At 41.9% G+C, this 25837-nt stretch overlaps 1 protein-coding gene across 1 annotated transcript; it reads left to right on the forward strand.

Moving 5' to 3' along the window:
• The first annotated feature begins 23453 nt into the window (after positions 1-23453).
• LOC134615940 (nuclear factor 7, ovary-like) lies at positions 23454-25124 on the forward strand. Its single transcript, XM_063460627.1, has one exon. It carries the CDS (start codon positions 23454-23456, stop codon positions 25122-25124), a length of 1671 nt encoding a protein of 556 aa, XP_063316697.1.
• The last annotated feature ends 713 nt before the right edge of the window (positions 25125-25837 follow it).

A 25837-nucleotide genomic window follows, 5' to 3' on the forward strand; every position in this document is an offset into this window, starting at 1 on the left:
ATAAGCATCATTTAAATAACCTTTATCAGATTTGATGGTTTTGTTACAGACTTTTCAAAAAAGTGTTTTGCTTTTCTTTCACAAATGTGGGGGTTGTGTTAAAATGTACAAAACGGCGATGTCATGTTTTATGACGAGGACCCAGGCACAGAGAGACTTGATGGATTTAAGAATCTTATGATTTAATAAAGAAATTTGCAGACTTGCACAGAGATGGTAAAATTATGATGACTGATAGCGGAGATGAAGACAACAGACGATGAGGACAGGGAGGAACAGGGGTTTAAATGCACCAAGGAGACAGTCAGAGGGAACTCGGGACAACTGGAGACATTTAAGGATGCAGGGACTGACAGAGACAGGGAAGCAGTCTTATCGTGACGTGTAAAGTTTATCTTGCCTGGCTGGGCAGCTCTCTGGGTGCTCAGCACCCCCAAAGCTCTGATCCTAGAATCGCCCCTGGTTGAAAGGATAAAGTTGTGGTATATCAGTGGTTAGAAATACCATTATTACTTTAGGATTAGTTTAATCAAATCAAATCACTTTTTATTGTCACATCACATGTGCAGGTACACTGGTACAGTACATGCGAGTGAAATTCTTGTGTGCGATCTTCACAAGCAACAGAGGTTGCAAAATACAATAACATAAAACAAGCAAAATATAAGAATGGCTAAATCTGAGAGTAATAAATATATGTACAATATATAAGAGTATATGCATTACTGGATGTGTATACTAAATATGTTTTTCTACGTGTGTGTGTGTGTGTGTATACATATTTTAAAAATTAAATAGAGTAAACAATAAAATAAATATATAAAATATACAGAGGTTGGTAGTTGGACATGTGCAAAACAGTGGCATTAATGTACAGTATGGAGTGCATAATGTTGAAGTTCCAGTAGTGAGGGTGAGGTGTCTATGACGTGTTCAGCAGTCTGATGGCCTGATGGAAAAAGCTGTCTCTCAGTCTGCTGGTACGGGACCGGATGCTGCAGAACCTCCTTCCTGATGGAAGTAGTCTGAACAGTTTATGGCTGGGGTGACTGGAGTCCTTGATGATCCTCTCCGCTTTCCTCAGGCACCGCTTCCTGTAGTCTTGGAGGGAGGGAAGCTCACCTCCAATTATCCATTCAGAGCACCGCACTACTCTCTGGAGAGCTTTGCGGTTGTAAGCGGTGCTGTTGCCATACCAGGTGGTGATGCATCCAGTGAGGATGCTCTCAATGGCACAGCAATAGAAGGTCCTGAGGATGCGGGGGCTCATGCCAAATCTTTTCAGTCTCCTGAGAAAGAAGAGGCGCTGCTGCGCCTTCTTCACTGTTGTGTTTATGTGTACTGATCATGTGAGATCCTCTGCCAGATGTATACCAAGGAAACGGAAGCTGCTCACTCTCTCCACAGCAGCTCTGTTGATGGTGATGGGGGTGTGTACTTCTCTGCACCTCCAGAAGTCCACTATCAACTCCTTTGTCTTTGCGACGTTGAGGGTGAGATGGTTGTCTTGACACCAGTGGGTCAGGGTGCTGACCTCCTCCCTGTAGGCCGTCTCATCACCGTTGGTGATAAGACCCACCACTGAAGTGTCGTCCGCAAACTTCACAATGATGTTGGAGTTGCTAGTGGCCGTGCAGTCATAGGTGTAAAGTGAGTACAGGAGAGGGCTCAGTACACACCCCTGCGGAGCACCAGTGTTCAGTGTGATGGGGGATGAGGTGGTGCTGCCCAGTCTGACCACTTGGCGTCTGTCAGACAGGAAGCTAAGGATCCAGCTGCAGAGGGAGCTGCTCAGTCCTAGATCCTGCAGTTTCCTGTCCAGCTTCGAGGGAACGATGGTATTGAATGCTGAGCTGTAATCTACAAACAGCATTCTCACGTACGTGTCTCTCCTCTCCAGGTGTGACAGGGCAGTATGTAGTGTCAGGGCTATGGCATCATCAGTGGACCTGTTGTGGTGGTATGCGAACTGTAGAGGGTCCAGTGAGTCGGGTAGTGAAGAGCAAACGAAGTCCCTGACCAGCTTCTCGAAGCATTTGCTCACGATGGGGGTCAGGGCTACAGGTCGCCAGTCATTCAATGAGGAGATGGTGGAGGATTTGGGTACAGGGACGATGGTGGCCAATTTGAAGCAGGCTGGGACTACAGACAGAGAGAGGGAAAGGTTGAAGATGTGTGTAAACACTCCAGCCAGCTGAGCCGCGCATGACTTGAGGACGTGGCCGGGAATCCCGTCCAGACCAGTAGCTTTGCGTGCGTTCACCCTCCTGAAGCACTTCCGCACATCCTCCTCAGACACAGTGTGCGCACTGACGTCATCCGTGGTGCGCACACTGTCCGGTCTAATGGTGTTCACTGTGTCGAATCTAGCGTAGAACACGTTTAGATCCTCACACAGAGAGGCCGTGGTCTGCGGTGTGCTGGTTTTCCCTCTAAAGTCTGCGATTGTGTTTAGTCCCTGCCACATCCTCCGAGGGTTGTCAAACTGTTGTTCCACCCTGTCCCTGTACTCACGTTTGGCTGCTTTGATCATCTTCCGGAGTTGGTAATGTGCGTGTTTGTAGTCCGATGTGTTCGCGGAGGCAAAAGCAGTGCTCCGTGCCGCCAGTGCCGTGCAAACATCTCTGTTAATCCAGGGTTTTTGATTTGGGAAGGATTTAACTGTTCTGGATGGGACGACATCTTCCACGCATTTCCTGATAAATCCGCAGACTCAGTCTGTGTAACTCATCAATGTCTTTAGCAGCCACGTGAAACATTTCCCAGTCCGCGTGATCAAAACAGTCCCGCAGTGTGGACTCCGATTGGTCCGACCAACAGTGCACCGCCCTCAGGGTTGGAGCTTCCTGTTTCAGCTTCTGCCTGTAGGCGGGCAGGAGCAGGATGGAGCGGTGATCTGATTGGCCGAATGGGGTGCGGGGGAGGGCTTTGTATGCATCCCGGAAAGAGGTGTAGCAGTGGTCAAGAAGCCGGTCTCCACGAGTGTTGAAATGGATGTGTTGGTGGAGTTTTGGTTAAACTTTCTTCAGGTTTCCCTTGTTAAAGTCCCCGGTCGTGATAAACGCCGCCTCTGGGTGTGCGGTTTCCTCACTGCTGATCGCGCTGTACAGTTCCCTGAGTGCTCGGTCAGTGTCGGCTTGTGGGGGAATGTAAACAGCCGTAATAATCACTGCTGTAAATTCCCTCGGTAGCCAGAATGGCCGGCACTTAATCATCAGGTACTCCAGGTCCGGTGAGCAGAAGGATTTGACCGGGTGCACGTTCGCATAATCACACCAGCTGTTGTTGATCATGAAACACACACCACCGCCTCTGCTTTTCCCAGTAAGATCCTGTGACCTGTCCGCGCGGTGCACAGAGAACCCCGGTAGTTGTATTGCGGAGTCCGGTACCTTGTCCGATAGCCAGGTTTCTGTGAGGCAGATCACGCAGCAGTCCCGCATCTCTCGCTGGAATGAGATCCATGCCCGAAGCTCGCACAGCTTGTACTCCAGAGACTGCACATTAGCCAGTAATAAACTGGGTAACGGTGGTCTGTTAGTGCGTCGTCTCAGTCGAACCAGAACGCCAGATCTTCTCCCTCTGCGTCGGCGTTTGCGGCCTCCAGGGCCAGAGAACAAAGGCGTCTCAGGTGAGATGAATGGGGGGTCTGCAAACGGAGGGTCCCTGTTGCAAAACTTGAACTCCGGAAAGTGATGAGAAAGTCCGTCTTTTATGTCCAGTAAGGTTTGTCGGTCGTACACAAGGAGACATGTGCTACTCATGAAAAAGTTTAACACAAAGTCAGGGCTGACCCGGGGACCATGGCTGAGAGTCACAGTGCACAGCATAAAGGTCCTTTCACATCGGACGCAGCATGTGCTGCTAATGCTAACTGCTAACTAAAAGCCAAGGATCCAGAATTTGTTGCACTGGCTGCTGAGCTCTGTGGGTTTTTGCAGCAGCTCTACCTGTACTAGATGCACCTGCTCCTTGTCGTTTCTATCTCTAACTTTATGTCCTCTACAAAAGTTTCTGGGGTTTTTTGCTGGTTCTTCAAATATTCAATAAAAACATGTTAATTCATAACGGAGAAAGCTTTGTAACTATCCCCACTAGTGAAGACTGTCATTTCCACAATACTGCCCCCCCTAGGTCCGCAGCGCTGTTGAAAAGGCTCTGGAGGTCCCTGTATTAAGCACGTAAACCTGTGACACAAAAATCACCAAACTGAGACCACCACAGACTGTTTTCCTTCGTGGTGATGAAGGAAAATGCTGGGCTGGCATCTAAAAGGGCATTTATTCCCTTCAAGGACCTGAAGCTCCATAAAGCACCCCTCCAATAGCCAAACCCACCTGTTCTCTGATTGGATAGTTAAATTTGTGATTGACATGACATTGGCCAATCAGATGAAAGGAAGAAAAACAGGGTCAAAATTCGTACTTGTAACTTGAAATTTGAGTGCAGAATTTCACACGTATTTTTTGGCTAAGTCCACACACAAATCTTTTTTACACACACACAAATTCTTTTTACACATACAAATCTTTTTTACACACACACAAATTCTTTTTACACATACAAATCCTGATTTACAAGTACAAAACTGATTTACAAGTACAAAATATTTATGACCACAATTTGAGCCCATATCCTCCCAGCCATCAGGGAAGATCTGATCCAAATAGTTAACGCATCCCTCCTATCAGGTGTCTTTCCCAAAGCCTTAAAAACTGCAGTTATCAAACCAATATTAAAGAAGAAGAACTTAGACAGCACATTAATGCAAAACTACACACCAATCTCTAATCTTCCATTTATCGGTAAAATTATTGAAAAAGCTGTTTTCCAGCAGTTAAACAGCTTTCTCACAATGAACAACCGCTTTGATATTTATCAGTCTGGTTTTCATAGGCACCACAGCACCGAGACAGCCCTTGTCAAAGTGTTTAATGACATCTGTATAAATACTGACCATGGTAAATCCACAGTATTGGTACTATTGGACCTTAGTGCGGCGTTTGACACCGTTGATCTCTAGAGAGCTGGGCCGGACTCTCTGGTACGGCACTCGACTGGTTCAAGTCCTACCTTAAGAACAGGAACTTCTATGGGTCAATTAGCCAATTTTCATCACAAAATATAGAAATCACATGCGGGGTCCCCCAGGGCTCCATCCTAGGGTCCCTCTTATTTAGCATTTACATGCTCCCGTTAAGCCAGATTATAACCACCAATGATATTAACTACCACAATTATGCAGACGATACTCAACTTTATATCTCATTGTCACCAGGTGATGTTGAACCTATCCAAACTCTTAATAAATGCATTGAGCAAATTAAAAACTGGATGTCTCATAATTTCCTTCAACTGAACAATAACAAAACTGAAGTACTTGTCTTTGGACCCAGAAAAGATCGACTAAATATCAGTAATCAGCTTAAACTGGTCCAACTAGAAACTACCGACCAGGCCAGAAATTTAGGTGTAATAATGGACTCAGACCTGAACCTCCAGGGCCACATAAAAGTAATAACAAAGTCAGCCTTCTATCACCTGAGGAACATCTCTAGGATTAAAGGACTGATGACTAGTGATGGTAAATTCAATTCTTTTTACTTGAACTGGACATGTGTGTGCTTAATAAACTGGCAAATTACAGCAGGATATTCCTATCCTCGGTCAGAAGGCACAGGTGACTTATATGATGAAAGAGAGGGTCCACAGCAATGATAATTTGGGTTCCTTTAATCCAAAACATCTTCAGAAGTGAATTCGTGTGAGTATATGTATGTGTGTGGTTCTGTAAAATAACAGAAATTACAATTAGCAAACAATTAAAGTAAACCAAACTGGTCTAAATAATACAGAAAGGGTTGAACAGAAAAATTCGAAAATGACTAAACACCACCCCCTGGTGGACACAAATGGGCTGCTGCACAGGGATAGACTCCATCTTTACTTTGGGCAGCTCAGTTCACAAGGGTGGCGCCATTTTGGTCAAATCAGCGTGAATATACAGTGTCTCGTGGCTACACAAACCACTGGCAAATTCTATACAAGCATCACACAATGTACATGGGCAAGTATATGATAAGTTACAACCATAGAACAAACAAGTACAAGGCACTTACTTATCATTCACGCACACGCACGACACATGTTCAGTACAACAGCCCAGCTCCACCAGCGCTATCACAGTGAACCAGCGCAAACACAAACAAAGGATGGGAGGAATGTACCATCTTAGCAGTAGTCAGAGGGGGTGCGTGGAACAGTCTATATACACAAATCACAGGGGTTTTATACATTACTGAATCGAGTTTGAAAGAGTCACTCACCAAAGTGAATCGGGTTTTTTGAGTCATTTGAGTCACTGAGTCAGTTGGCCAAAGAGTGCAAAAAATGTACATTTTCACTCAAACTTAATTTGTTTCTCTTTTCATGTAAATCCTACTGGTAAGATCAGTGATTGAAAAAGAAAAACAACTATTTTTATAGAGCGAAAAAGATAAAAAAAAAAAAAAGATTTCTAAAGGGAACATTTATTTTATTTATTTATATTTTATTAGTATTTTCCTCAAATGTGTCAAATATATATTTTCTCATCTAAATGTCCACTGAGCTGTGTGCCAGGGGGCGGTAATGCTCCTTAACATTGGTTGCCAACAAAGAAGAAGAAGAAGAAGCTGTTAGCCAGGAGGGACTGGGTGAGTGAGTGAGTGGCTGTATCCCAATTCAGGGTCTGCAGCCTCAAAGGCTGCATTTTAAGCCCGATTACGTCTAGGGATGGGTACCGGTGTCCGGTGCCATGATGGCACCGGTTCTGACATAAACGGTAGTAACCAGACCGAAAAGCAGCGCACATTTCGGTGCTTTGTTTCTGTGCTTTTTTTTTTCCTGAGCCAGTTCTAGCCAATCATTTTACGTTTCCGAGGATAGTAGGCGGGCCCAGGTACGTACGTTCTTTTAGAGCAGAGCTACAGATTAAAAATGCCCAAGGCGAAGCGGTCAAAAGTCTGACAGTATCACCTTAAAGCACTTGTTGCAGGCTGCTGAGTTTGCATCTTTTGCTGCGAAGTACAGCCAAAGGAGGTAACACCTCGAATCTGATGAAACACCTGGCGACGCATAGCGTTTTTTTTAAAGCCGAGAAATGCACCGTATTTGATAGCTTGCTGCGAGACCTCACACCGAGCACATCTACTGCGGGTGTGGTGCCTGTTATCGGACCTGGAGTTAGCAACATCTCCCAAAAACCCGAAGAGTAGAGTCCTGGCCCCTAGCCCTGCCAGTGTAGCAGAAATGATGACGGATGATGATGGCAGCAGCAGCCGTTCTTGTCTGCGTGAGTAGTTTAATGTTGTTTGTGTGTAATTCACGTTGAGTAGGCTAACCACGTTATTAAATTAATGCATGTAAGGTAAACTAGCAAACACCGTCGTAGTTACATGCGGCTGTCTTCTTGTTTGATGGCAGATGCTCCCTTCACCCTGGCCAAAAAGGCTAAAATGACCAAAAGAAAAAGTGGAAAACAGTTAAACATCAGAGGTTTTTGGACCAATTTTGTGTTTTTTTCTACGGTGGCCCCTAGAGACAAAGCACGTACAAACTCCAAAACACTTGCAAACTCCAAAACACTTGCAAACTCCAAAGCACTTGCAGACTCCAAAGCACTTGCAAACTCCAAAGCACTTGCAAACTCCAAAACACTTGCAAACTCCAAAGCACTTGCAAACTCCAAAGCACTTGCAAAATCCAAAACACTTGCAAACTCCAAAGCACTTGCAAACTCCAAAGCACTTGCAAACTTCAAAACACTTGCAAACTCCAAAACACTTGCAAACTCCAAAGCACTTGCAAACTCCAAAACACTTGCAAACTCCAAAGCACTTGCAAACTCCAAAACACTTGCAAACCCCAAAACACAACGGAAGTGCTCCAGGACGCTAGGGGCAGTGTTGAGCTTTTGTTACCTAGTAACTACACAAGCCATAAAGTACCAATGACCGACGCGCTTCCCAGGTTGCCTAGCAACCATGATACTAACCGCTGGAAACGTGTCATACAACTTGGTTTGACAGAAATGAAAGAGAACATATTTTGTTCATTTGTTTGTTTGTTTCTACAAGAGCTTTGTGTGATTTGATAAGTATCTGAGGCTGAGACCACAGGACAGTAAAACATGATTTTTGGGCTTCATTTCTGTACTGAACAGTCATTTAAGATTAGTTAGTAAATAACAATTTGCTAATGTTGTTCATGAGACTAAAGTCATATCACTTTGGTAATGTAAATATTATATGGCCAATATTATAGTTATTATATTAATCATTATTAGTTATTACGGCAGTTAACATGAACTCTGTGTTAAATACTGAGCTTACAGATTCAAGTTGCAGTTATTTATATGTCTTATCACCTTAAATCTTCACTCAAAGACAAGTATCTTTGACAGTGCATATACATATATATATATATATATATATATATATATATATATATATATATATATATATATATATATATATATAGGTGTATCATATATGAGAGACAAATGTTGTTCCTTCAGTATGTTGGCATTACTAAATTTGGCTCATTGCTTACATATATTTATAAAAATAAAATGTACGAGCTGTGTTTCTGATAAAATGAAGAGTAGACTGATATATGAAATATTCCTTTATTGGGTGACAAAATCAGACCATGTCATTACTGCTTTAAGTCATACAGAATAGATATCAGAGCCTTAAACAGGCTGACTTCTGCTAAATGGGTCAAACTGGGCAGAAAGTCTCCAAACACATAACATCCTTATAGAATATGATGTAACACTATAGATCAACTTACCTCAGAATATATAAAGCATACAAACAATTACAGCAATATGATGCAACAAACACAGCAGTGCTACTGATCCAAAATACTCAAAGCTTCATAGAACTGAAACAAACATTTATTTTTAGCTCCATTCTGCTGCTGATACATACTTTAGGTTTCTGAACATTAAACTTGTTGCTGCCTTTCATAGTGTGTAACTTGAAGGCCCTGAGTACTTTCTCCCACACTGAAAACACTGGGATGATAACATTATTTGAACATTACCTAATAAGACTGATTCAGGACAGACATTAGTTATGTTAAACTTTTCTACCAGTCCTTCACAAACAGGGAACAGTCTGTCTATTCTCTCCATCTGTCAGCTGCTGCTGGCTCTTCCTCCTCCTCTTCCTCACACACGGCTGAGTTTGCCCTGGTGGATCATCAGGGGTGCAAAGCCTCACAGATGATGTGCAGCAGTGGGTCCCTCAGTCTGTCCTCACTCTGGACACTTGCAGTTGTCACACAAGGAAATCAAATGTGTGATAAGCTGCAGGATTCAAACACAAGTGTAACTTATAAATACATGTTCATACTTTTATTCTACAATCAGAGAGAAAGAAACAGAGAGAGAGTGCAGGACAGACAGACAGGTGACAGTCTCAGGTGTATACACTGCTACAAAACAACACAGAGAAGGAAGATTTAGCGTTTGTGTTATTACGAGTGCTAAACAAGAAGAGTTCCTAGATGGTCCAGTGGACACATGTGTGACTCCTGTGATTAAAGCATCTTTCTTTCAGCTTAACGAGTGAACCGTCAGCTCGTTCAAAGACACGTTAAAGTCCGTTTGGCTCAACACCACCAAACAGAGGCAACAATAAAACATAGCTGACATTAACAGTGCAGTGAATCCTGCTTGTGCCGTCATATTCAGGACTGCAAACCGAGCAGCATCACTGACTTTCAGCTTGTTGTGTTTGTGGATATATGACTGACTTTAATTATCCATGAAATCATCACATCTCTGTAAGACTAAGGTCGACCATTGAACGGCGAATATTTTTAAGTAAAGGCTTTAAAACCAAGCTAATGTCACATAAGTTTCCCGACATGTGTCCAACAGTAATGTTTTAATGTTCTTCATTATAAAAACATTTGCGCATAAATAAGTGACATAATATTCAGTACTTACTTCTGAAAGTTTACTCTTCGGCCACTCCGCTTCCGCCGTTTTTCGGCAAAATTATCCACACCACCGCCGCGCTATGAAATCTGGGGTATGTTGGGCCATGAAGGCTACACCGACCCATCCTTAAAATTCAGGGAAATTAAGGACGCATTTGAGGGCCGCATTTGGAGCAGCCTTTGAATTGGGACAGCCTTCGTCGTGTCGCTGTGACGTAATCGGCCTTAAAATGCGGCCTACAGCCCAAATCCGGTCATTGGTACTTCATGGCTTGTGTAGTTACTAGGTAACAAAAGCTCAACACTGCCCCTAGTGTCCTGGAGCACTTCCGTTGTGTTTTGGGGTTTGCAAGTGTTTTGGAGTTTGCAAGTGCTTTGGAGTTTGCAAGTGCTTTGGAGTTTGCAAATGTTTTGGAGTTTGCAAGTGCTTTGGAGTTTGCAAGTGTTTTGAAGTTTGCAAGTGTTTTGGAGTTTGCAAGTGCTTTGGAGTTTGCAAGTGCTTTGGAGTTTGCAAGTGTTTTGGAGTTTGTACGTGCTTTGTCTCTAGGGGCCACCGTATTTTTCCATTGTTTAAGCACTGCTTCCAGCCAAGAGTGATACCATATATGCCCTATAGCTGAAGAAAAGGCTTACATTGTTATCTTTTTACAAAAAAAACAGCTAAACATGAGAGGTTTTTGGACCAATTTTGTGTTTTTTCCATTGTTTAAGCACCGCTTCCAGCCAAGAGTGATACCATATATGCCCTATAGCTGCAGAAAAGGCTAACATTGTTATCTTTTTACAAAAAACAGCTGAACATGAGAGGTTTTTGGACCAATTTTGTGTTCTCCATTCTTTAAGCACCGGTTTGAGCACCGTTTAAGCACCGGCACCGTTTCAAAAGTACCGGTTTGGCACCGGTATCGGATAAAACCTAAACGATACCCATCCCTAATTACGTCACAGCGACGCGACGAAGGCTGTCCCAATTCAAAGGCTGCTCGGAATGCGGCCCTCAAATGCGTCCTTCTTTTCCCTGAATTTTAAGGCTGTGGCGGTGTAGACTTCGTGGCCCAACATATCCCACAATTCATAGCGCGGCAGTCGGTGTGGATAATTTTGCCGCAGAAGCGTAGCGGCCGAAGAGTAAACTGTTAAAAGTAAGTACTGACTTATTTATGTGCAAATGTTTAATAATGAAGAACATTAAAACATTACTGTTGGCCACATGTCGGCAAAGTTATTTGCCATTAGCGATGTTTGTACTCTCAGCGTTTATTTGGTTTTAAAGTCTTTAAAATATAATAATACAATAGTTGACCTTAATCTTACAGAGAATGTGATGATTTGATGGATAATTAAAGGCAGTCATATATTCACAAACACAACAAGCTGAAAGTCAGTGATGCTGCTCGGTTTGCAGTCCTGAATATCACGGCACAAGCAGGATTCACTGCACTGTTAATGTTAGCTATGTTATATTGTTGCCTCTGTTCGGTGGTGTCGAGCCAAACGGACTTTAGCGTGTGTTTGAACGAGCTGACGGTTCACTCGTTAAGCTGAAAGAAAGATGCTTTAATCACAGGAGTCACACATGTGTCCACTGTACCATCTGGGAACTCTTCTTGTTTAGCACTTGTAATAACACAAACGCTAAATCCTCCTTCTCTTGTGCTGTTTTCTAGCAGTGTATACACCTGAGACTGTCACCTGTCTGTCTGTCCTGCACTCTCTCTCTGTTTCTTTCTCTCTGATTGTGTAATAAAAGTATGAACATGTATTTATAAGTTACACTTGTGTTTGAATCCTGCAGCTTATCACACATTTGATTTCCATGTGTGACAACTGCAAGTGTCCAGAGTGAGGACAGACTGAGGGACCCACTGCTGCACATCATCTGTGAGGCTTTGCACCCCTGATGATCCACCAGGACAAACTCAGCAGTGTGTGAGGAAGAGGAGGAGGAAGAGCCAGCAGCAGCTGACAGATGGAGAGAATAGACAGACTGTTCCCTGTTTGTGAAGGACTGGTAGAAAAGTTTACAATAACTAACCGTCTGTCCTGAATCAGTCTTATTAGGTAATGTTCAAATAATGTTATCATTCCAGTGTTTTCAGTGTGGGAGAAAGTACTCAGGGCCTTCAGGTTACACACTATGAAAGGCAGAAACAAGTTTAATATTCAGAAACCTAAAGTATGTATCAGCAGCAGAATGGACCTAAAAATAAATGTTTGTTTCAGTTCTGTGAAGCTTTGAGTATTTTGGATTAGTAGTACTGCTGTGTTTGTTGCATCATATTGCTGTAATTGTTTATGTGCTTTATATATTCTGAGGTAAGTTGATCTATAGTGTTACATCATATTCTATAAGGATGTTATGTGTTTGTATACTTTCTTCCCAGTTTGACCCATTTAGCAGAAGTCAGCCTGTTTAAGGCTCTGATATCTATTCTGTATGACTTAAAGCAGTTATAACATGGGATGATTTTCTCACCCAATAAAGGAATATTTAATATATCAGTCTACTCTTCATTCTATCAGAAACAGTTTTCACAGCTCATACATTTTGTTTTTACACATATATGTAAGCATTGAGCCAAATGTAATAATGCCAACACATTAAACAAACAATATTTGTCTCTTATATATAATACATCTATATATACACTGTAAAAGATACATGTCTTTGAGTGAAGATTTAAGGTGATGGGAAATATAATTAAATGCAACTTCAATCTTTACTGAAGCTCAGTATTTGAGACAGAGTTCACTCACATGAATTTCACTCACATGTGCTGTACCAGTGTACCTGCACATGTGATGTGACAATAAAAGTGATTTGATTTGAGAGTTCAAGTTCACTGCTGTAATAACTAATGATGATTAATATAATAACTATAATACTGGCCATATTATATTTACACTGACTTTAGTCTCATGAACAACATTAGCTAATTGTTATTTACTAGCTAATCTTAAATGACTGTTCAGTACAGAAATGAAGCCCAACAATCATGTTTTACAGTCCCATGGTCTCAGCCTCAGATACTTATTAAATCACACAAAGCTCATGTAGAAACAAACAAACAAATGAACAAAATATGTTCTCCTTCATTTCAAACAAAGCTGTATGACACGTTTCCAGCGGTTAGTATCATGGTTGCTAGGCAACCTGGGCAGCGCAACGGAGGCTAGACCATCCCATTTCACAAGCCTACAAGCCTCGCACTTCCGGCCTTATTGGTCTTTGAGTACGCGGCCCTTGTGGACCATTAAGGCTGCATACTTTAAGGCTGCAGACCCTGAATTGGGATACAGCCAGTGATTCGTTTATGCTACGATTCAGCACAGGAAGCACAGGAAGGGAGGGGGTGAGTGAGTCCTGAGTGATTCGTATGGGCTCAAATTGTGGTCATAAATATTTTGTACTTGTAAATCAGTTTTGTACTTGTAAATAAGGATTTGTATGTGTAAAAAAAATTTTGGATTGGATAGTTAAATCTGTGATTGAAATGACTATGGCACATCAGATGAAAGGAAGAAAAACAGGGTCAAAATTCATACTTGTAACTTGAAACTTGAGTGCAGATTTTCACACATATTTTTTGGCTAAGTCCACACACAAATCTTTTTTACGCACACACAAATTCTTTTTACACATACAAATATTTTTTACACACACACAAATCCTTTTTACACATACAAATCCTGATTTACAAGTACAAAACTGATTTACAAGTACAAAATATTTATGACCACAATTTGAGCCCATAGATTCGCTTATGTTACGATTCAGCACAGCAAGGGAGGGGGTGAGTGAGTCCTGAGTGATTCGCTTACGCTACGATTCAGCACAGGAGGGAGGGGGTGAGTAACTCAAATGTGCTGTTAGCATGTTAGCAGAGCGATGCTACTGTGAACTGAGGAGCTATTGTCTTGATGTGAGCTTTCTACTCAGGGTTTTTTCTTCCAGTTCAGAGCAGAAATGTTTTTGTTAAGAAACTGGCTGTTGTTTTTTTCCATACAATTTTAATTATAAGCTAGATATATTTCTACTAATGAAATTAGTTCGCTAACAGCAACAGGGATGAGTCAGTGAGTCAGTTGGGCTTGTGACTCATGATTCACGAGTCAGTAAAGTGCAGAGGTGGGTAGTAACGAGTTACATTTACTCCGTTACATTTACTTGAGTAAGTTTTTGAAAAAAATGTACTTTTAAAGTACCTTTTTTGCACGATACTTTTTACTTTTACTTGAGTACATTTGTGAAGAAGAAACGGTACTTTTACTCCGCTACATTTGCAAAATTCGACTCATTACTTTTTAAAAAATAATTAGTTTAACACATTAGATAACATGCCGCAAGTGGAGTTTCCGGTAACTTTTTTACCAATCAAATGTGGCCATGCAGTCACATGACCAGTTTGAAACTGTGGCGGGCAGAGCCGCCCAAGCATTTCAAAGTTGCGGACACATGGAAAGAAGAAACACATGAAAACATGGAAGAGCCAATTGTCTACGCTAGAGCTGAAGAGGATGAACACCCTTGGCCTCATATACAAAGAATGTTTCGCATAAAAGCAGTACAAAAGAACAGCTATGTCTTCAGTGTCGGTGTCTTCAGTGAGAGCCAAAACAAACCACATTTTCAGCGTGAAAGAACTCAGCTCGTGTAACCTGAGGAAACGGTAAGTTTTCTCTAAATATCTTTTTAGCTGTGGTTAGCTGGATGTCAGTCTTATATTACAGCAGCTGTGTCGAGCTCGAGCTGCGAGTCATATTTTCGGCGCTACGTTGTAGTGAGATAAGTTTGTGGGTGTTTTGTGCAGCTTTGGCTGTCCTTTTAACTGCTTGCTGGTTAGCTAGCGTGAGCTATAAGCTAACAGCTAGCCTGGTTAATGACGCTAGAGTTCAACGCGCATGCAAACAGCTCGTCTGTACTGCTTTAAATGTTAAAACAGAAGGCAATACTGCGGCTGACAGGGTTTATTATGTGAAACAGCAGCTTGTTTAGTTTAAACAGTCTGCATTAAGCTGGGCAAACACTGTGCAATTTTTTTCAGTCGCGTTATTCAGCTCCTGCTCAAACTGTACAATTGAATCGCAGGGGTTAGAAGTTCATAGGTCACGATGCAGGGTCTCACACTATACGGCCTGATGCTCTGATGCAACCTGAGTGCTCAAACTGTGTGTCCATAATATGAAGCTTATCATACAAAATCTGTCTCTCGCTCTCCCTCTCTCTGTCTTACAGACACACACACACCACCACCATCAACTTTGCTAAATTACTAATGAAAAACATTGACCAGGCAGCTGGAATTGAGCAGCAGTGTCCATCCAACTCTTTTCATGGTTGTTGTAGTTGTGACAATTTTGTGAGGCCACATTGAAAAGCCTCGGATACGGAAGCGTAGAGCTGCCACCCAGGCAAAAGAAAAATAGAAAAGTATATTGTTCTAACAATATACTTTTCATGTTTGTACAATATACTATCATGTTAGTACAATATACCTTTCACGTTTGAACAATATAATATGACGTTATTACAATATAGGCTACATCACAGCTCCAGTCACAGCTTCCATCACTGTCTTTCTCGTCTTTTCCCAGAGTAACAGCCAAACAGGAGGATCCATTGGCTAGCACTGCTTAGCCTTGCACGCGTTCTTATTTTAAACTTAATCTGGAATTCATTGCAAACTGTTTGTGCGGGATATGAATGACAGGATTTTGTTTTTCTACAAGAGTTAGTAAAAAACATCTCCAGTGTGATCAAATCTTCTTGCCAAACATCTGCAGCTTGGCAGTATATACAGCACTATAATGACCAGACCTAATTCTTTCAAAAACCATACACCTTTCCACAGGTCTCAACTTCATCAGACATCACCTAGACTCAGAGCTGGATGAGGCCAGCACAAACAGCAGCCTAACCGACTAAGATGATGGATCCATGGGGTCAGGAAAGCCAGAAGCAGGGCAACTGGAGAGGTACCTTTCATGTCCATTCACTGGAGGTGTGGCTCTATTGCATGGCGTTCCTCATATCAAGAAGCTGTTGATCAAAATCAATACAGCTCTTCCTGCATCTGGAGCTTGTGAAGGACTTCTCAGTCATGCAGGACTTCTGTTCACTGCTAAACAATTACAACTTCACAGAAAGAACCTTGAGAGCAAACTGCTGCTGAAGCTTAACCATCACTTCACTGAGTGAAGAAATGGCACATTTTTGCTAAATATGCAGAAATAAATGCACACCCATACAATTTATGGTAAACTGAGCTCCCTTGTATGTACATATGTTGAAGATGCCTCGCTCTAATGTTTTCTCTGAGGCTACTGTGCCATTTGGAGCAAAAATGAATATAAAGTTTACAGCATATCTTGTCAGTGGAAATTGTTTGCACTGTTTATATGTTTATATTATTTACTGTAGGTATTGGTGAAAAAAGCTTTATGTTGTGAAAAACTGAAGTATGGAAATTAGAATTGTTGTACCTTATTTTGTTGATCTTTTTACATATATTCCTGGTGAAAATACTAACATTTGTATATTTATTTATTTTTGTTTGTCTGATAGCATTTATTTGAAAAATAAATCAGACATTTCAAACAGTTACTCGCTACTTAAGTAGTCTTTTCACCAAGTACTTTTTCACTCTTACTTGAGTAACTTTTTTGAAGACTACTTTTCACTTTTACTTGAGTAATAATATTTTAAAGTAATGCTACTCTTACTTGAGTACAATTTTTGGATACTCGACCCACCTCTGGTAAAGTGATTATCGAGTATTGAACGATTCGTTCATGATTCGGGCATCACTACTAATGACACAAGGAGACCTAGAAAAACTCGTCCATGCATTTATCTCTAGCCGCCTTGATTACTGTAACAGTATCTTCACAGGTTTACCTAAAAAATCAATTAGACAACTGCAGCTGATCCAGAACGCTGCTGCTCGTGTTCTCACTAGAACCAAGAAAATAGAGCACATTACCCCAGTTCTAAAGTCATTACACTGGCTCCCTGTAGCTCAGAGAATGGACTTTGAAGTGCTTTTATTAGTTTATAAATCCTTGAATGGGTTAGCACCAGAGTACATTAGAGATCTGCTATCATGGTACAAACCATCCAGATCAGTTAGGTCCTCCAGCTCTAGTTCACTGACTGTCCCTAGAACCAGAACTAAACATGGAGAAGCAGCTTTTAGTTTCTATGCTCCTCACATCTGGAACACACTATCGGGAGAATGCAAAGCTGTAGAGACACTGAACTCTTTTAAGTCTAAAATTAAAACTTACTTATTTAGACTTACTTATGAGCAACTGATCCTATTATGGCTTTCTACTTGCTTGTTTTTAATTTTTCATATAAATTATTGTCTTGATCAATGTTTTATCGTAAATGCTTTCTTGTAAATGTTTTCTTGTATTTTTACCTTTAAAGTGATTTATGTTCTATTTTATGTGTTTAATTTTAATCATGTAAAGCACCTTGAATTGCCTTGTGCTGAAAGTGTGCTATACAATAAAATTGCCTCGCCTTGCCTTCATGTATTAAATGCTTTTTATTGCCAATGTTTGAAAAGATGTTACATTTCATCAGCCATTCCCAGAGTCAAGAGTGCCATACAACACTTAAATCACTTAAAAACCAGAAAATCCTACGGCACATTGAATCTTAAATCTTCAGTCTAATCAAAATACAAGAAAATGGATTTATGTAATGAAGAAAAAAAACATACAAACAACATAGACTGCTTTGTTAGGAGACCTGGGTCACTGACCCAGAGTTTTGAGTTTTCTTTACTATGTACTTTGATTCTGCCATTATTTATTGTTTCTAATCTTTTGGTTTCTTTGTTAATGTTGTGGTTTCTGTCTGTGTTTCTTAGTTGCTCTGTCTCCCCTGTCTGCTGTGTCCCCTTGTCAAGTCCACGTCTCTGTGTTATGTTTCCTGTTTTACTTTGAAAGTCCGTGTCTAATGTTAATGTATCTGATTTTGCTTCCCTTGTCTCGTTAGCCCTGATTTGCCCCAGCTGCCTTTCCCTCCTATCTCTCATTCCCTGATTGCTCCCTCTGTGTATTTAAGCCTTGCGTTTCTCTGTGTCAGTGTTGTGATCTACTTTTATTCTGTACTGTGTGTTCTGTCTGCCAGCCAGCCTGCCTGTTTAGTTTTTGGTATTTTTTTAGTTTAGTTATGGTTTTCAGCAATAAAGCTGCTTCAAGTCTACTTTTTGTCTCCAAGAGTCTGCACTTTGGGTCCACCATTCCTGCCTGCACACAGCCTTCACTTGACATGCTGGCTATTGATTGCTAATATTACCCTATGGTAGCTGGGAAGATCTGGCCCCCGCGTCCTAGCAACGATAGCTAAAAAAGTATGGATTGGTGGATGGATCTGAACTTTAGTGCATTATGCGTTATTTTACTTCCCTTTGTTGAGTATTGCAGCATCGACAGTGATCAACTCGAAGGAAAATGACGACGGAGGCAAAATTGTCCTTAATATTTTGGGAACTTTATTCCACATCAACACGCGGCAAAACTTTCCTCATGGGTGCCATTTTTTGTGGTGGTATACTTCTCCTCAGGGGCGTCATGACGCAGCATCCGTGCTCTTACAAAGAAACAGTGCCTCCTTGTGGTGACAACTAAAATACTGTCTCTGTTAAACCACAGTAACCATAATGCAGTTAAACACACTATATAACATGAGTACACACAATGAATATCTTAACACCCCCTCTTGTACTCAGGTTGCTGGAATCTAAAGAAAAGTTGTACAATAAACAATAAACAGTTGTACACTCTACCACACTTCCTTTTCTTTTTCTCTCCTTTTTTTTTCTTTTAAGCACCAAACATAACGTTAGCAAACTTTCCAAGTTTTAGCTTAGAAACAGGTTTGGTCATAACATCTGCAACCATTTCTTCAGTAGTGCAATATAACAGACACATTTTCTCTTCATTTACAATGGACCTTACAAAATGATATTTAATGTCCACATGTTCGCATCTCTGTCGGCTCACAGGGTTTTTAGCCAGGGCAATTGTTCCCTGGTTGTCCTCGTACACTATTGTTTGAGTGTATTTGTAGTCATCTATACCTTTCAAAAGCTGTTCTAAATATATACACTCTTGCATTGTGGAAGCCAGAGCCATATACTCTGCTTCACAGGTAGAGAGGGCTGTTTCTTGGTCTTCCATGAAACTAAAGAACTGTTGTTACATAGATGTACACAGTAACCAGTAGTGCTGCGTCTGTCGGCGGTGTCACCTGCCCAGTCAGCATCACTGTAGGCCACTAGACCCAAATTTTCATCTGTGTTTCTCCTAAAACACAACTTCTTGTCTTTGGACCCTTTGAGATATCTCAACACATGTTTCACAGTTCCCCACTGTTCTTCTGTAGGCTCATGGAAATGTTGTGATAACTTGCTTACCACAAAACTCAGGTCAGGACGGGTACCTGATGCGAGGTATATAAGACTGCCTACAGCCTCTCTATACATCCTCACATCTCTTATCTTAGTAGCACCTTCTGTGTAACACAACTTCTGATCACAGGGAGTTTCTCTGGGTTTACAGTTCTGCATGTTAAACCTCATCAGTATCTTGTTGACATATGTTTCTTGTGACATTGTTACACATCCATCAGACTGAGTGAAATCAATACCCAGAAAATGCTTAAGTCTGCCCAAGTCTTTCATCTTAAATCTGACTGAAAGCATTTCTTTCACATCCTTCATTACCTTTTCATTGTCAGCAGCAATTATCAGGTCGTCCACCCAGATGATCATAATCACCTTGCCATGTTTTGTCTCTTTGGTATAAACACAGTGGTCTGCTGGGTTTTGCCTGAAACTGTTCGCTGTTAGGTATTCATGCAAGATCCTATTCCAGTTACGACCAGATTGTTTTAACCCATACAAGGATTTTTGTAATCTACAGACTAACCCTTCTCCCTCTTCATAACCTTCTGGCTGATCAATGTAGATTTCATAATCAATGGGAGCGTGTAAATACGCTGTCTTCACATCCATTTGATGGAGTAACAGGTTCTCCTGCGCTGCTTTCTGTAACAAAACTCTTATGCTGGTTAAGTTGGCTGTTGGTGAGAATGTCTCTCCATAATCTATCCCCAGCTGTTGGCTGTAACCCTTGGCTACGAACCTTGCCTTGTATCTGTCGTTTCCCTCAATGTCACTCTTAACGGAATAAACCCACTTCCCCCCCACTGTTTTCTTTCCCTTTGGCAAAGTGGTTAGGGTGAAAGTGTCATTTTCCCGTAACGAGTGAATTTCTTCATCCATGGCTTTGATCCAGTTCTTTGAATTAGCTGATTCTATGGCTTCCTTAAATGTGTTTGGGACACCACACACTGCCCTGTAGCAGTAGTCTATGGTAGTGTGGATCTCATCACTGCCACTGTTGGCAGCTACGAAGTCATTTAAATGTCCCGGTTTTCTTCTCTCCCTAATAGGATACCTTTTGTTGACAGATCCATCACTTGCCACACTTGAGCCTTTTCGTTCACGCTCATCAGGCATACCACTTTGTGGACTTTTGTCCCTCACAATCGGTTCTGAAACCTCCTCATTGTCCTTGTCACCTTTCTCTGAAGGTCTGTTAGCCATAGGCTGTCTTACTCTGCTACAGTCATCATTTAGTTCTCCCTCATCTGTCTGTGTTTGTCTTTCTATATTTACTTTGCTCACAAACTTAACAAGTCTATGTTTCTGAACTTTCTCAGTTTCGGGGTGGTAAACTAAGTAGGCAGGACTGTTCTTATCATAACCTACAAAGAAACCTTGGTCACATTTTGAATCAAGTTTCCCCTTGTCCTGTTTGTATGCATAGCACACAGACCCAAATTTCTGCATCCTTGACAAGTCTGGCTTTTTACCTGTCAGCATTTGGTAGGGTGTTTTCCCTGTTCGCTTATTAAAGCACCTGTTCCGTGTTACAGCAGCAGTTTGAATGGCATAGCTCCATAGGCATTTCGGTAGCTGACTCTCAATTAGCATGCACTTGCCCATCTCGAAAAGAGTACGCCACCCCCTCTCGGCTGTACCGTTCTGATGGGGTGAGTACGGGGCTGATGTCTCATACTTAATGCCATTTTTTCTTAACAGGGTTTGGAAATCTCTGCATGTGAACTCTGTCCCATTGTCTGATCTAATGCATTTTACATTGCCATATGGTGCAACATCTGCTAGAAATTTCTCTGTTGCCTGCACTGTATCAGTTTTCGTCTTCAGCAAATATACAAACACTGAGTTTGAATAATCATCAGTGAATGACTGTACGTATTTGTACTCATCAATAGATTCAGTGGCTATTGGACCTGCTAAATCTGTGTGTACCATTTGTAAAGGAGCCTTTGCTCTTGTATCAGGATCTCTGTTTCGGGTTTGTGCAAACTTTCCCTGGATACACACTTCACATTCCTGGTCAGGTCTATCAGTTCTCCCCTTAATCTGCATACCGTTAACCACACCTTGCAATCTTACTACATCTTCATAGTTGCAATGACCTAATATCTCATGCCATGCCTGTATGTCATGACAGGTGTTACACTTATCATTACCCTCAACTTCAGTCTGCAAATAGTACAACTTGCTATACACATGAATGTTAAAGTTAGTACCGTCTTTGTGGGTCAACATGTCCTGCCCTTGTTTAAAGGTGACTGTTGCTCCTAATGCAGTGGCTGATTTTACGGAGAATATGTTCTGGGGGTATGATGGAATAAACAGCGCATCTTTCCGCGTTGCTTTGCGTCGCTGGCCTGTATTGTCAATCAGGAACACCTCTGCGTCCCCCCTCTGTTGGGCGATGCCTCTGCACTGGGTACCGTCTGCCAGTTCCACGCTGTGTGACTCCGGTCTGAACGCGTCGTCGAAGCTCTTGAACTTGGCGATGTCGTTAATGATGTGTGAGGTAGCCCCAGTGTCGACCAACAGGCCTTTCTCCTCAATGCTGTATGCTGACTGCTGGACTTTGATGTCTGCGCCCTTAATCCTGAAGGCATAATCCGGCGTTTCTGCTTTGGATCCGTTGCCGCTCTCATCTGCGACCTTCCGCGCGCCATCTTGTTTGTCTTTATGTCTACATGTGATATCACTGTGTGTGTTGCTTTTGCAATGACTGCACCACGTCCTCCGTCTGCACACTTTTGCTCGGTGGCCTTTTAGTCCACATTTGAAACACACAATGTCCACATCGCTCTTGTATCTGCATTGTGCGCTGGATCTCGTGTGCTCACGCCCGCTTCTTACTCCTGTTTTCATTATGTTGTCGCTACGCTCCGATGCGCTTGTCTTTTCAGTGTCTTCGAAACTCCGTAGCTTTGTTTTGAACTCAGCAAATGTCATATCGTCTTTAGCGTGGGTAACGTGTATTGCAAATGGTTTAAAACTTTCAGGTAGTCCTTTTAAAACCATAGCAATCAGTAATCCATCACCTAAAGTCTCACCCGCATTGCGCAGTGCTGTAATGGCGGCCTCTGCTCTGATGACGTAGTCTGTGACAGTCTCTTCCCTCTTTTTCTGAAGCGATGTTAGCGTGGTGTACAGGTTGATGATTCGGGGCTTCCCCTTTCCAGCGTAGTAGTCCCTCAATATTTCTAATGCTCTTCTCCCATTATCAGGGGCATCTCTCATAATCAGTGAGAGGCTTTTATCATCCAAAAATTGGATTAACTCGGCGTAAGCGTCAGCGTTCTTCTTACCGTCTGCCGCTACTTCAGCCTCACTGTTCGGTTCCTTCAGAACACTGTCTTTTAATCCCAACAAGTGCAAATATCCTAGCACCTTAGTTTCCCAAAGTTCATATTTGGTCTCATCTCCGTCAAACATGAGTCGAGGCAGCCTGCTTGCTCCTCGTTGATCCATGTTGCTATTTAGCCGTTAGCCCGCTATCCGTTGCGGCTCCGGATCTTCATAAGAAAAAACTCCTCTTCGAGTCAGCTCTGGGCCCATAACCTGTTGAGTATTGCAGCATCGACAGCGATCAACTCGAAGGAAAATGACGACGGAGGCAAAAATGTCCTTAATATTTTGGGAACTTTATTCCACATCAACACACGGCAAAACTTTCCTCATGGGTGCCATTTTTTGTGGTGGTATACTTCTCCTCAGGGGCGTCATGACGCAGCATCCGTGCTCTTACAAAGAAACAGTGCCTCCTTGTGGTGACAACTAAAATACTGTCTCTGTTAAACCACAGTAACCATAATGCAGTTAAACACACTATACAACATGAGTACACACAATGAATATCTTAACACCCTTCACACAAATAAAATAATTTTAAGCATGCAGAAAATTTCTGAAACCTACAATTTCACACACACAATGTTATTAAACATATTTAAAATGTATGAATTGTTATATGTTTTTAAGAAAAGGTTTGGCTCTGGTAATAACACTGATGTGAATCATTCTCTCTTTTGGCTGCAGATCATCAACATGATGGCTGCCAGCTATCTTCTGACTGAAGAGCAGCTTTTGTGCTGCATCTGTCTGGACGTGTTCAGGGATCCCGTCACACTCCCATGTGGACACAACTTCTGCAAAGACTGCATCACGGAACATTTGAATTTTAATTCCCAGCGCAAGTGTCCCATGTGCAAAGAGCACGTGGATAGGAAATATAAGCTTGGTGTGAATACTTTCATATCTGAGATGGCTGTTCAGTTTAGAAAAACTGTTGGAAAGAAAGCTGATGATAGCTCGGAGCAACACGATGCCACAACAGAAAAAGTTTCTTATGATGCTCCTGCTGCACCTAAACGGACATCCCTGAAGTCCTGCCTGTTCATAACTCTTAGCTTAACCTTTCTTACACTCTTCTTTGTAGCTAATCTACATTTTCATCAAACAGTGTCCATCTTAAAAACTCACCAGTTGTTTAATTCTGTGGAGAAGGAAGAAGACAGGATGTGTGCTGAGCATGGCAAACCTTTGGAGTTCTATTGCAAGAATGAACAAATTATTATATGTCAGTCATGTGTGGACACAGATCACAGATTTCACCAGGTAGTTCCCCTGAAAGAAGAATATGAAGCAAAAAAAACACAACTTGGGATAACAGAGGCTAAAATTCTGCACATGATCCAAGAGAGACAAAGAAAAGTCCACGAGCTCAAACAATCTTTCAAGTTCAGCACAGAAGCTGCAGACAGAGAGACAGCAAATGGTGTTCGGGTCTTCTCGGCTCTGATTAAGTCTCTGGAAAGAGCTCAGGCAGAGCTAATCGTGATGACTGAAGAGAACCAGAAAAGGACAGAGAAACAGACCAAAGTTTATATCACAGAGCTGGAGCAAGAGGTCTTTGAGCTGACGAGGAGACGTGATGAGATGGAGGAACTCTCACGCTATAAAGACCGTCTTCGTTTCCTCCAGAGCTTCCCGTCCCTGAATGCTGCTCCACCCACCAAAGACTGGACAGATGTCAGCATCTGTCCAGCAATACACGAGGGAATCACAAGGACAGCTTTGGTGAAAGCTGTGGATGAGCTGACAGAGACCATCAAAAATGAGGTGAAGATGATACGGGACGCTCAGTTCAGCAACATTTGGCAGAATGCGGTGGATGTTACTTTGGATCCTGATACGGCACATCCTGCTCTCATCCTGTCTAATGATGGGAAGCAAGTTCATTGTGGTGATGAATGGAAGGAACTGCCAGACAGCTCAAAAAGATTTGAGCCTGCAATTTCTGTTTTAGGGACACGCGGCTTCTCCTGTGGAAGACTTTACTATGACGTCCAGGTTAAAGGAAAGACTGGGTGGACGTTAGGAGTGGCCAAAGGGTCAGTCAATAGGAAGGGAGAAATTAAACTAAACCCAGAGAACGGCTACTGGACTATATGTCTGAGGGACAGAAATGAGTACTTTGCACTTGCTGCCCATCCTGTCCCTCTCTCTGTGAATGATCACCCAGAGAAGGTGAGAGTTTTTGTGGATTATGAGGAGGGTTTGGTTTCCTTTTATGATGTAAATGCTGCAGTTCTTCTTCACTCATATACTGGCCAAACCTTCACAGAGAAACTTTATCCATTTTTCAGTCCAGGTAGTAGTGACAGTGGCACAAACACTGTCCCCCTAATCATCACTCCTGTCAAACAGCAGGAGTGATGATTGTTGGTTTTTTTGGGTGGGGGGGTTGGTAGTTCTTGAATCTTGTTTTCTCTAGTTTGCAGGAATTACAACTGGTTAAAACATGGTTTAATTAATAGTTTTACCCATTAGTGTGACCTGCCACTGACTGTTGTGGTAATGTAAAGTTGTATCTCAACGACGTTCCAGTCTTTTAGAGAGTTGAAATTGTAGCTCATAGTGAATGATGGAAAAACCCTGACACACATGAAAGGTGATCTTACAGCACCTTACACCTCTAGTGTAGTGCTGACTTTGTCTTTTTAATCAAAGAAAATTGTTGCCTGAAAGCCGGTGTCTCAGTCTGATGGTGGGTTTTTTTCTTCCACCCCCCCTTTTTTTTGTTGTTGTTTTTTTTTCCCAAGTTACTAGCGTACAACTTTTTGTTCATGTGTTTTAAAGTGCTTTCATGAGCGTTTCAGCTCCATATCTGAATAGCATACCAGTAACTTGATCTATTTTTACTGAGGTTTTTAGAAGTGTTTGACATGTGGCAAATAGTTTTTCCCTCTTTTTAAAAAAATTTTTTAATTGTGTTTTTATTTTTTTTTTACTATGCAGTTTTGGTTTGTTTTGGTTTGGTTTGGGTTTTTTAAGTGCTACATGAAGAATTTCTTATAATACTGTCATTAACCCTTTCTCTGACAGTATTGGTTGTTGGAAGGTTTTTTGTCCCATTCATATTTATATAG

This window comes from Pelmatolapia mariae, linkage group LG17, assembly GCF_036321145.2.
Source record: "Pelmatolapia mariae isolate MD_Pm_ZW linkage group LG17, Pm_UMD_F_2, whole genome shotgun sequence".
Taxonomy (NCBI): Eukaryota; Metazoa; Chordata; class Actinopteri; order Cichliformes; family Cichlidae; genus Pelmatolapia; species Pelmatolapia mariae.

Bases quoted from the DNA above. Each gene is read 5' to 3' on its own strand.
- LOC134615940 (XM_063460627.1), top strand. From the start codon at position 23,454: ATGATGGCTGCCAGCTATCTTCTGACTGAAGAGCAGCTTTTGTGCTGC.